The 13,383-nt window shown below is 36.2% G+C and overlaps 1 protein-coding gene across 1 annotated transcript in view; it reads right to left on the minus strand.

The window, feature by feature from the left end:
* Window positions 1-2,900: 2,900 nt before the first annotated feature.
* The window catches only part of USP38 (ubiquitin specific peptidase 38), a 40,208-nt gene continuing 29,725 nt past the window's right edge, over window positions 2,901-13,383 (minus strand). Inside the window, exons 9-10 of the mRNA XM_028102288.2 lie at window positions 10,366-11,728; window positions 2,901-4,627 (exon numbers count right to left, since the gene is read on the minus strand). Coding sequence (XP_027958089.1) covers window positions 4,466-4,627; window positions 10,366-11,728 — 1,525 coding nt within the window. The 3' untranslated portion in view covers window positions 2,901-4,465. The remainder of the gene's footprint in view (window positions 4,628-10,365; window positions 11,729-13,383) is intronic.

A 13,383-nucleotide genomic window follows, 5' to 3' on the forward strand; every position in this document is an offset into this window, starting at 1 on the left:
GAGAGATAGAGAGCACGAGAGGGAAGAGGGTCAGAGGGAGAAGCAGACTCCCCGCTGAGCAGGGAGCCTGATGCGAGACTCGATCCCGGGACTCCTGGATCATGACCTGAGCCGAAGGCAGTCGCTTAACCAACTGAGCCACCCAGGCACCCTGACTCTGGAGTTCTTAAGACTTTGGTTAAAATCTCAAGTTTTAGTTTTAAAAATCTCATTTATTTTTTAGCTGCAGGATTTTGAGGAAGTTCCTTAGTAAGACTTTACTGATCTGTAATGGGGTTAGAGAGAACAAAGTTATGAGCAAAAAGACATAGAAATATCAACCAGTCTCCTGCACATGGTAGACAGTCAATATACTAGTTATCTTGGATAAAAAAGCCCTAGGAAAAAACTCCTTTTCCAGCCCAGAAGTTCTCAACCAATGCTGCACATCAAAATCACATGAGGAACTTCAAAAAATATTGATGCCTGGTCCCCACATAATTTAATTGGTCTGGGGTGAGGCCTGGATATGCTTTTATTTTTTATAAACTCTCCCAGTGATTTTAACATGAACGCAAAGTTGAAAACTGCTCATCTAGCTAGGGAAGGCTTTTTCATCTCTCTGAAATCAAGGTGTGTGTGTACGTGTGTACATTGTGTGTGTGTGTGTGTGTGTCTAGCACACAAAGCAAAATGTGAAAACATGAGATCTATTAAGAGAAAAACAACTGCAGGCCATAACTGACACTGAGGAGTGCTGGCAACACATTTGGCTGACTTTCTTGGAGTCTATTTTTAATGTCAAATCCACACTGGTTATATAACATTGGGGCTAAAGGTTTTATATAACAAATCCCTTTGAATCTGTAAAACCCAGGTTGTTGATTTTATAAAAATCTTTATTTCATGTCTTTAAAAATTAGTTCTATAGTGATTTCTTTTTATAAGGGGAAGCTGCAGTTTCTTTACAAGATGGCTTTTTTTTTAAAGCAGTTTATTTTAAATCTTTTTTTTTAAATCCCCCATTCATTTTGAGATTCACTCACTCCTATAAAGAACTCTTTAAGAAAATTAATATTAACAAAATTAAATTTTGTTAGTAATAACAAAATAAGGCTAACACTATGATGGTATGTGACAGTTTGGTAAATGCTTAAGAATGTATATATGGAGCAACTTATATTTTAGATTTATTTTTTAAGCTTCCTTGAGACAATTTTTAATTTAAATTTGCTAGCTGTTGCACTTTAAGCTCTCATATTACATTATCTAAGGTTTAGCCTTACTCCCTCAGATGACGTTACTGAGTTGTTAATAGAAGTCAGTTAACACTTATGTTTTTATAAAATGTAAATAACTTATCCTTCTTTACTTCAGCAATAGTTTTAGAAATCTAAACTCATTAGAAAAAAGCAGAGGATGAAAGGATATAGAAAGTATAGCATTCATATGATAAAGATACTATACATAAATGTACGGTATTATTTCCTCTGAACCAGTCACTTAAAAAGCTCTCTTTGTATTGAGTATATTATGTGAAGTGCACAATCACAGGAAAAAGATATACTGGGAATTAAGAACTGGAACAAAGTACACAACATCAAAATGGTGATTTCCATTATCATCTGTGTACTGGACAGACTATGCCAATTTTTTCTTCAACTGCGTTGCACACACAAGAAGCATTCAACCTCTTCTTATAGGAGGGTAGCAAAAGTTTTTAAAGAGGTAGTATATGAAAAGACAACTACTTTTGTAAATAACATTATCATAAAGAGAGTAGAACTAATTGAGAAGGAATATTACAGATTTCAGCTTTAAAACTAAGTTTTAAAATATTTTTTGGTCTTTCTAGATTTAATAGTAGTCTTTTTTGAATCTGTTATAAGGATCCCCAATACCGCTAGACATCATGAGGAATCTTTATTTCTACATCCAAAGGATTCTTCTGGAGTCTTAAGGTATGGAGACAAAAATCAGGGATCTTAAGCCCAATGCTGCTCTTTCTCTTGATTCTTCAGCTGGTAGAGAGGTGGTGGGAAGAAGCTTGAACAAAGATTGAATTAGATTCCGTTCTCCAACTTGAGCTATGTAAATGTCATTAGTCAGAGTTGCATAGGCACCTGCTTGTGAATGGATTATAAGGGCTTGCATGACTGACCACATTATATATATTTTCTTCTTTGCATATCTCTCTGAAGAAAAATTCTATTTTTATCAATGTGTCAATAAAGATCTTTGAAAGGAACAGACTTAGATTTCCAATTTTTCATTTTTGTTGGTGGTGGGGCCTAATGTGCTCTTTTGAGGAGCACTGAGCAGCTTCATTTGAACTGATTACCTTGGAATGAACTAAAGAGAAGCAGCAATAGTACCCTAGCAGAGTCAGACCTTACAAAATTTGCAAGAGGAAAAACCTCTCTATAAGAGGTTAGGAATGTGAGAAATGGAGCCTCTGGTTATTCTAGTTTCAAGTTTCAAGTTCATTTATATCGATATAAATACTTTAAATTCAGCAAATGATTAATGTTATTATAGTTTTAATCTGAAAAGGAAGTCTTTAAGTCTTTGCTACTGTATGAAATTATTATCTGAATAGTTCCAGTATTATTCTATAACTAGAATTCCATCTTTTTATCATTTTGAAAATTCAGTATGTATTACTTTGACAGATAAAAATCCTTGAATGATTTGGTATTCATAGATAAACCCATGTGTAGGTCTGTCTTTAACAAAGTTCCCAGGAACACCTGAGCCCAATATTAATGTACCAGGTATTAAATGACTTTACCAATTTCAATAAATGCTAACACTGATATAATCTGATGATAAATCATTAATTAGCCAGTGGATAACTGAATACCTAGAGTAGCTTAGCAATACACTATTAAGACAAGAGGAAGCACACAGGAAAGACAATGTGATAAAAATTTCTGTTTCATTCATTTATAGAAAAGACAAGTCTCAATCAATTCTGCAAGGAATTTCCAGTTTTAATCCAATCAGTTTTCCTAATCTTCCCGGTGACTGGAAACGAGTTAGGAGTGGGACACAGTGGAATGAAGATGAGGAGTTCTGTTTTTAACTATGACTGTTAAAAGCTTGGGAAAAAGATAAACTCCAAATCACCAGAGAACACTCTTTCCTTAAAATGTTTTCAAAATAAATATGAGACCAATTTCAGAACAATGTACAACCATGGATAAGTTAAAACTTTCAGGAAAAGGGACAACTGGGATAATAACTCCTAGAACACGTATAATCAAGACCCGGGAGAACTGACTTGTTTCCCACTCCCTGGTAAAAGAAAATGCAGGATGGCAGGGTCTGACATTTCACCATTTTATCTGAAACTATGAAATAGAAACAACTGTGCAAAGCACAAGATTCAAATTAAAAAAAAAACAAATGTCCAACTCTAAAAATATGCAATTGATGTTTAATAATCTGAGGATTAAGTAACAAACTCAAAAAAGATTTTTTACTTGCCTAGGCTCATTTCCTCTGAATTCTTCTATGATTTAAAAATAATCTATCACACTTATTGATTTAGAACCATTGGATTTTACTTCAGGAAAATCTAATATCTTTCAAAAAGTTATAATTTTAATGTTAGCACAAAAAAATTACTTCCTAACATTTCATTTTTAAAAAACTTTTCCGCAGCCAAAGATTCCTATTTTTGAATTACAGTACTGCAAGGCACATACAGAACTCACCTTCAAAACACACAGAAGATATACTCCCTGAAATAGAATTTAAAAATCCTTAAACAATTAGAAATACTACAAAGTTAGCAATTTTTTAGGTAAAAATGTTGTTCCTACAGGATCATGCACCTTTCTTAAAATCAGTTCAGCATATATGTATAAATAATCCTTTTTTAAAACATTTGTACTTGAAATGCGGATACAGTGGTGCTGAAGATAGCACTAAACAAAAACCTGAAAAGTACTATAGCCTAATAAATTTTATGTTATTGCCTTCATTAGAGACTGTATTATCTTCAGCATTTTAAAAGATTTGAATTTAATAATGGGGTACTATGCATGAAATAAAGGATTTTTTTCTTTCTTTTTAACCAGTATTTCTATCATTTCTAGCATCAATTCTTTTATAAAAGATGCTAAATGAATTATATTTTTTTGTTTAGTAAACGGAGGACGAGACCATTTAAATGCCTCTGCTAAATTTAATGCAGCTTAATTAGGGACTGGGTACACATTTTCCTCTGAAAATTTTTGGTCAAGCATGTCTAACCATAAAAGCAAATGGAATTTTAAGAGGTAGATTTTTTTCCCATGATGCATTTGCTAATAAATGTACTGTCAAGAAAATAAAAACAAGCACTGAGTGTGTTTTCTTTAAGTACAGGGTCTAATGAAAAGAAAAATAAAAGATAGGTATGATATTTGTTACAGTCTGACATTTTAACAGTCATAGTATTAGATGTTTTGTGACCAGTGCATTTTGGATTCTCTCAGGATCAAAATACGAGTCTGCCAACTGTATTAAATCCTCCTCCACCCCCTCCACCAGTTGGTCCACAGCTTCCTGGCGGGTCATTGTCATCAAATCCATTGGGCCGAAATGAACAGGAGGCAGATGCAGCTTGTAGGGCCCGGGCTCGAGCGTTCAACTCTTGTTCCTAAAATAAAAAAGAATTTTTATAAAATTAAAACCCTAAATGCAATGGATGAGTATATCATCTATATAAATATTTCAAAACTGATTTAATTCTTAATAAGCATCCCTCAAATCTCAGTAATTTAAAAAGTATTGACTACACTAATCCTTACCGAATCTTACTAAAGTACATAATCACAGATGGAACAAGTAATACAGAGAGCAAAATCCTGGTGTAACTCTACAGAATGACAGATCCTAAAGCCCATTCTTTTTCAATACTTCAGTTTGCAGAAGAGAAAATTGAAGTCCCACATCCTAAAATCCTACACAGGAACACTATAGTTCTTGTAAATACTCAACAACACACAGAGGAATAGATTTCCTTTCTAATACACAGAATGTAGAATTTAAAGGTTATGACAATGGGTTATCTACTCTTTATCCAGTGGGGCTATTTTGTATGTGGGTGATACAGTAAAAGGTATAAATAATGAAAGAAGGCTGAATGCTGCCTAGCCTTTCCTTAGAATACTTCTCAATAAATAAAGGTAGGATTTCAGTAACATTGCTAAGGAAAATGGTGCCTATCTCCTTACAGTTATTACTTACAGCGTTTCCTTACCAGATTATCAGAACTTTTATCAGGAACCAGTCATACTGGTATACTTGCCAGACACATATTAGGTGCTCAATAAATATTAATGAGCTCAGATTAGAACACTATTAGCTACTTAGCTTCAGAAGGAGCAAATGTAAAGAAATAATGGCGAATTCATTTGGCAAGGTGTCAAACTGCATTCTAAAACTGGTACAAACTCCTTGGAAGAAAATGTAAAATATTCTGGCACACACCCGTTTTTCTGGGAAAGGTTCTATAACTTTCAAATGACGTGCCAATTAGGTCTAAAAGCTACTCTTAATTTGTTAGGCATAATCATCCTGACGGCTTTAAAACTTTAAAAATACACTTAACAGTAATCATAAAAACTATACTTTTTCCAATTTTCAACTAAAAGCCCAGTTACTTTGCTCCAACTGACAAGGTAGTGTTATTTTATAATTTCTAGCTAAATTTTTCTAGTTAACTATTCTCCCTTCTTCACAAGGTGCCCAATTTTTTATTATGGAATAAAAAGCCAGGCTTACTTGGACATCTATTTCTCACATTATGAATACCTTATTTCTCAGTAACATACAGTGACAGTTGCGCAATTGCTAATACAAAAAAAATGATGAAGAATCACATATTTTTATAGCTGAATGTAACCTTAGATAAGAAATCCTTGTAACAGAATGGCCTAATTAACCAGTCACAGGCAGGTTTAAAACTTAATTTGCAAGATACTTCTCCAAAAACTTCTTAATATACTGTGCTGGTTCCTTTGTATAATGTTTTTTAAGATATAATCTATTTTTTAATCTGTAAAATTAAAGTAAGAATTAAAATAGAACTAAAATTTTTAGTTTTATAGATAGAAAATAAAAGCTATAGGTATGTATATAAGAAATAGACACAAAAATGAGAAACAAAATCCTCATTGCTCTAGCTCTATAACCTATTAAACTATCCAAACAAGCAATGAAAATGACTCTGTATCTAAGACTGGTTTCAGATATAGATCATGTTCCCTAATGAAATAAATAAAACTGAATATGCAAGGTAGAGTTCAAGAAGTTCTGCTACCAAAAGAGATGGCAAATTTTGTTAGAAAGGAACTCCCCCTCAGAAGCAGTGTTAAAGGACACACACAATACAAAATTAAGTCTATTGCTTCTAAGATGCATGAAAGCTACATTGTATTTCAAGACAGCTTCCCAAGAAAGGAATATTCCTTTTTGGCTTTTTATCTACTTATATAAATATATGGCTGACAGAGAAAAATGTATGATATCCTGTTTTCAGAAGACAAGCTTAATGGATTGAAGCAGGGAAAACTGCTTCTCATTTTACTTCTTTTAATACAGATGTATAATGTCAAAAATTATGATTCTCATAGTATATATAATTTATATCCCAATTTTATATCAAGTATTAAAATTAATTCTTATTTCAGTAGTGGACTATAGGCCTGGAGTTACTGTTGCTTTGGGACAAATAACTTGCAAAATATTTAGATCTCTCATTTAAGTAAATATGTTAACATTAAATTAATCCATCTTTTATTTTTCTTTAAACTACATAGATATATTATGTATACTTTTCTGTATGTATGATGAAGAAAAATATTAAGACATTAAACTATCACCTCCTCCAAAGAAACAAAGGAAAGAAACCAAACAAGAAAGGACAGAAGCTCTGTCTGTAGCTGATGTGGGACACGTGGGGACAGGTGCTGATCTTCACAGTGCAGTGCTGGTGCTACTCACACAAACTTTCTCTCTCTGGATCCTACCCAAAGCATAATTTTGGTGTCCAGACACTAAAATAATACAGACATTCCTTATGCAAGTTGGACTGAAGGGAAAGAAAGAAATGAAGAAAAAGCCCTTCCCAAAATTTACCTGAGATCCACAATCTGCACTACTGTCCTATGTGTCAGGCTATGATACACAGCAGAAAATGGTTTGGTCACATGGGATTTTTTGCCCACTTTTCAATATCACTAATCTCACCAGTACCAGAAAGAGCAAGAGTTTCTTTGTAACACATGTCAATCTAGATATGATTTTAGTAAAATTTAAAAATGGAATCCCCAAAACAGCTTTTTAAAATTATACAAGATGAATTTCTAATGTGATTATGAAGAATTAAAAAAGTAGCTACCCTGATATGTACTATGATGGTAAATTCATTTGCAGTACTACTCAAGAGCAAAGGAACTCAAAATGTTCACTCCACATCCTTACTTTTACTAAGACTTGATTAAGTTTTTGCAATTGTTTTATAAATAGGTATAAAGCTATATCTTAAAACTAAAGTTGTATTTTTTTTTTAAGATTTTATTTATTTATTTGACAGAGAGAGACACAGCAAGAGAGGGAACACGAGCAGGGGGAGTGGGAGAGGGAGAAGCAGGCTTCCCACTGAGCAGGGAGCCCGATGCAGGGCTTGATCCCAGGACCCTGGGATCACGACCTGAGCCGAAGGCAGACACTTAACTACTGAGCCACCCAGGTGCCCCTAAAGTTGTATTCTTGACATAGCAATCTATTTTAAAGCATTACTATGAAATGAGCACAAATTTTGAACTATACCTCAAAAATGTAAAAACAAAAACGAAAATAGGAACGAAAACATGTATGTATACATATATGTGTGTGTGTATATATATATATATATATATATATGCTCCATGTATTCAAAACAATATAGTCTCTTAACACAAACTTAAAATACCAGAATGATTCAGTTAAATTGTATGAGAGCCATTACAATTCAAACCTCAACATGAATCAATTACATTATTGTATTTAAAAGTCAATAATACAAAGTATAAATGTACTTAAGTTTTTAAGTAAGAGTTGAGTATTTATTATCATAATTTGCTTCAAAAAGGTAGTTTGGTAATAAGCATTGATTTAATAGCTGGTCTTAATACAGGAACATAAATATGTTATTGTAAAATTTGGCAGTTATCTTTTTTACATTAAATAACTTGCCAATCTGAGACTTCAGGCAGAATTCAGAACTACAAGCACTGAAAAACTGAATTAACAAAGTATATAATGCTTTCCTTTATAGTGACAATGGGCCTTAAAACAATAATGAAAAGAATGGCTTATCACATTCAGATATTGTAAACATTGTAAGGAGGTAAATAGTTAAGAAAGAGAAAATCATTTGGGGAAAGGCTGTAATAAAGTAGTTGTTATGGTTACAAGAGCTTTTGGCAATCCAATCACAGAAATAAAGCAGTTCCTCATCTTTTTAAAACCCATGTCTCTCTCCTTTGATAAATATACTGTTTTACCCAATCACTGATATATAATCTGCATATTTTCACAAGTCAAGATTGTACTAGGCCTTCTTATCTGTATCTTATATCACAGAAGTTTTCTATTTCAACCTAATCCTCTTGCCCTTACTCCTCTTTTCTAATCTTCAAAAATCATGATGATTAATATCTGGTGCGTATTTAATATCTAGCAAGAAGGATATGGTTGAATACATCCTGTTACCTAAATCATAAGCCTTCTGACTGGATGTAAGAATCTTTGGTGGTGAATCTGGTTTAATAAATATTGTTTCTAAATTTTTTTTTCTGAAAAATACATTATTTTTGTGTTACTCTAGAACATTGCCACACTACACTCCTTTAACAATGTATCATGTAGGGGCGCCTGGGTGGCTCAGTCGTTAAGCGTCTGCCTTCCGCTCAGGTGGTGATGCCAGGGTCCTGGGATCGAGCCCCGCATTGGGCTCCCTGCTCCGCAGGAAGCCTGCTTCTCCCTCTGCCACTCTCCCTGCTTGTGTTCCTTCTCTCACTGTGTCTCTCTCTGTCAAATAAATAAATAAAAATCTTTAAAAAAAAAACAACAATGTATCATTATTTGAGTATTTTATAGTATGGTAAATTTGAAAACTTTTGAGAAAATTTCCTTCTAAAAATCAGTACTATAGTGACCCATTTCTTAATCTGTATCTTTCAGCTTTGTGATTTTCAAACACAAAATTTTTAGAACTTACTTATGTAAACTCATAAAGTCACTTGGACTATACAGTTAATACAACTACAATTTCACTGATAATTTAGTGTTGGTTTTTATGCTATTAGCAAGTTGGCAGGTTTCAGAGAAAAATACTTGCAGCAAGATCTAGCTCATATGAAACACCTTTGTTCCATGGCTTTTATTTACTAATTGTTCTATTAGCTTCTTGGTTTTATTGCTCAGTTCCTTAAAGAATACAAATATGTGTTTTTTTTTTAAAGATTTTATTTATTTATTTGAGAGAGAGAGAATGAGAGAGAGAGAAAGCACATGAGAGGGGGGAGGGTCAGAGGGAGAAGCAGTCTCCCTGCCTAGCAGGGAGCTCGAGGCGGGACTCGATCCAGGGACTCCAGGATCATGACCTGAGCCGAAGGCAGTCGCCTAACCAACTGAGCCACCAAGGCACCCACAAATATGCTTTTTTAAATATATTCTACCTTTCAATGTCCTTTATCTTATTCACCTGAATGTTAGTAAGTGCCCTGAAAATATCTGTAAAATAGTCTAGAATGGAATAAACACCAAATTTAGCAGCTGTTTCCCCTGGTAGGTGGGACTAAAGAGAGGGAAGATACTTTCCATTTTACTAAGCTTCCTATATTTCTGTATGGAATGATTTGATAATGATCACATCTTTTGTAATTAAAAACAAGTGAGGTCTTGGGGCGCCTGGGTGGCTCAGTTGGTTAGGTGACTGCCTTCAGCTCAGGTCATGATCCTGGAGTCCCAGGATCGAGTCCCACATCGGGCTCCCTGCTCAGTAGTGAGTCTGCTTCTCCCTTTGACCCTCCCCCCCTCATGCTCTCTCATTCTCTCTCTCAAATAAATAAATAAAATCTAAAACAAAACAAAACAAAAACAAGTGAGGTCTTTTATACTACATCTAATTGCAACTTTTCATAATTAATTCATAACACTAGAAAGTAAGATAATTTATATAGGCTGAACCCATTTCATATAAACCCAGACTCAAATTTCAGAACTGCCACTCTGTAAATTCCTTCAAAATGCAGAAAGTTGGATTTCAAAATTAGGGTATTCATTTAACCATTAAACCAATTGTTTAAATATTTTCCACAAATGATGAAGTTTTTATTTCCAACTTACCTGTAAATATAGTTTATTGTCTTTTGTTATAGCATCCATAAGTTCTTTCTGTAGAGGAGGGTCTCCATTTACCCAGAGTCCACTGGTTGAACTGTTACCACTTAAACTGTTGGTGCTATTCTGTTTTTTATATAAAAGCACATAAGCTGTGTCCTTTGGAAACCTACTCGTAATTTTCTGGACTGACTGAAATGAAGTAAATGTCACTCTGCTGTCATTAAATAAAAACCATTCTTTTGACATTTCCTTATTTTCTAAATCCTGTTCAATAACTGCACCGGGACTATTTCTCCCCAGTAAATGACTCTGGGAGGATGCTAACGCCAGAGTTTCAGACTGATGGCACATCTGGTATGAGGACTCTGTACCTGTGATGTTTCTGGCATAAGAATAGTAATGCCCACTTTCAGAGGATATACCAGAGTGAACGACAACGGAACTTAATAGATATGGCACCAATCTGGAGCAGCAAGTTTCTTCAGTTCCAGAAGGCTTTAATTTTTTAGCTAGGTTCTCACTAATATCAGTGAAGTCAACATCTATAGACCAGCTTTCTGACAATGAAGAGAAAGAAGTAGTTCTTTTAACTGGCAACTCCAAAACCAGTGGCAGTGACACGTTGTCTAAAATTTTTCTTCTCACGTGATACTTTTGATCATATGAAAATCTCAGGAGAGTAAGAATAAGGTACTCAGGCTCCTCCGTGATTTGCATAGTTTTCTCTGCATTCTGCAAAGAGGCACAGTTTTCACAATAATACTGGTTGTCGCCAGTAAGAATCTCTGGAGCCAAAAAATAATTTAGTAAGTCAGTTACTGAAGGTGTGCTTCCACCTCCTGGTTTCTGAGGTACATCTTTGTTAACAAGAATCCTGCTAGATTCACTGGGGACACAGGTGTTTTCAGTACAGCAAAACTCATCAGAAGGACTGCCTAACATTCTTTCATTCATAGCTAAGTCACAAACAAATGCACCTTTTGCTGGATTATAAACTCCTGGTTCTTCTGAAGGACCGGGTTCATCGGCTTGCATTAGACCACCATCTTGTGTATTGGGTGATGATGCTGGATCTTGAAAGGACAAGTTTTCAATAGAAGAGGAAGGACAAAAGGCCAGTGAAAGATCGGTAAAGGCTTCCACTTTTTGTGAGGTACTCCTGCAGTTCAGACAACATATGTGAGTTCGTAGTTTTCCTCCAAACATTTTTTCTATTAAAGTCTTCTCACCATCACTTGTGCAAGGGCTCTCTGTTAGTACAGCTGCCTTACTGGCTACTTCCTGCAAAGAAGTTTCATTGCACCCCAGACTTTCAGAAGGCTTGTGTGAGGACTGAACTTTCAAGATCTTTTCTTCTTCATGTAGCCTGCAGGAGAGTATATATACCATTATATCACTACTTCACTTAAGTTTCAATGTCACTGCTATTTAAAAATACTGGTGGCTTATATAAACAGCCAAATTATTTTTATCAAATATAAGACTTAATTTTAAAAAATCCAGTTTTTCCTCTTTTAAAATAAGAGGAATATCGAACAATTTGAGAATGTAAATTAGAAGTGAGGGGCTATCACGACTCTATAGACTCATTCCTTCTTCATACTGCTATTTTATAGCACTTATTACATGATACTAAGTGATTATCTTATGTCTGCTAATTATCTTATATATCTTTTTATTTTCTCATAGAAAGCCTGGTACAAAGACATCTCATAGAAAGACTGGTACAAAGAAGCTACTCGACATGTCCTTAGCTGATTGCACATGTTAAGTTCAACTAACTTTACTAGTCATCCATGTAAAAGAAGGGAGGCAACGATCTGGAGAAGATACAGGTTTTATTAATTAAGTGGTAAGGACACAGTAAAATATACCAAACTCATCTAATTATGCACTGATCTAAAGGAGCAACTATTAAATTTTTTGGTCTCTGGACCCCGTTATACTCTTTAACAGTAACTGAGGAGGGGGCGGAGCAAGACAGCGGAGGAGTAGGAGACCTGGATTTAGTCTGGTGTCAGGAATTCAGAGGGATAGGGATCAAACCATTCTGAACACCTATGAACTCAACAGGAGATCGAAGAAAAGAATAGCAACAACTCTGAACAGAAAAGCGACCACTTTCTGGAAGGTAAGACCTGCGGAGAAGTGAATCCAAGGCGATATTCGGGAGGATAGACGGCGGGGGAGGGGGCCTCTGTCCGCCGCTTCTGGCAAGTGATAGAGCCGCAGAGCACAAAATCAGAACTTGAGAAGTCTGCTCCGCTGAGGGACGTCGCTCCAATGGCTAAGCGGGGGCTGGAACCCTCACGGGACAGTGTGGTCTCAGGACCCTCGGGGTCACAGAAAGACTGGGGGTACCTGAGTGAGGCAGAGCTCCCAGGTATCGGAGCGGGGAAGCCGGCTACAGAGACAGAGCCGAGGCACGGGCTCTCAGCTCCAGGTTGCCATAAACTGTGATCTGTGGCACAGTCGGGCCACTGCTCCTCCAGCAGGGACCCAACAAGCGGCAGATCCGGGAGACTCCCCTTCCTCCCCTGGGAGGAGCGGCGCGGGAGCGCACCGCAGGGATCTGCTGGGTTTGGGAACTCTACACCGAGTCCGGTGCCAGAGATAGAAATGCTCGGTCACAGGCCGGGTGAGCGTGGAGTGCGGCTGCAGAAAGGGAGACGGGAGCGATTGACTGCTTTTCTCTGGGGGCGCACTGAGGAGCGGGGCCCCGACTTCTCGGCTCCTCCCCGGCGGAGATTAGGAGACCGCCATTTTCACTCTAGTCCTCCAAAGCTGTACTGAAGGCTTGCAGGGAACAAAAGCTCCCGAGAGCAAACCCAAGCAGATTACTTAGCCGGACTGACAAGGGTGGGGCAATTCCACCTCCGGCAAAAACATGTGGGAACCACGGCAACAGGACCCTCCCCCAGAAGATCAGCAAGAACAGCCAGCCAAGACCAAGTTTACCCATCAATGAGAACTGCAGAACTCCAGCACTAGGGAATACTGCACATAGAATTCATGGCTTTT

This window comes from Eumetopias jubatus, unplaced genomic scaffold (assembly GCF_037043125.1).
Source record: "Eumetopias jubatus isolate StellerSeaLion01/CBP00866 unplaced genomic scaffold, mEumJub1_p1.0 scaffold_2, whole genome shotgun sequence".
Classification (NCBI taxonomy): domain Eukaryota; kingdom Metazoa; phylum Chordata; class Mammalia; order Carnivora; family Otariidae; genus Eumetopias; species Eumetopias jubatus.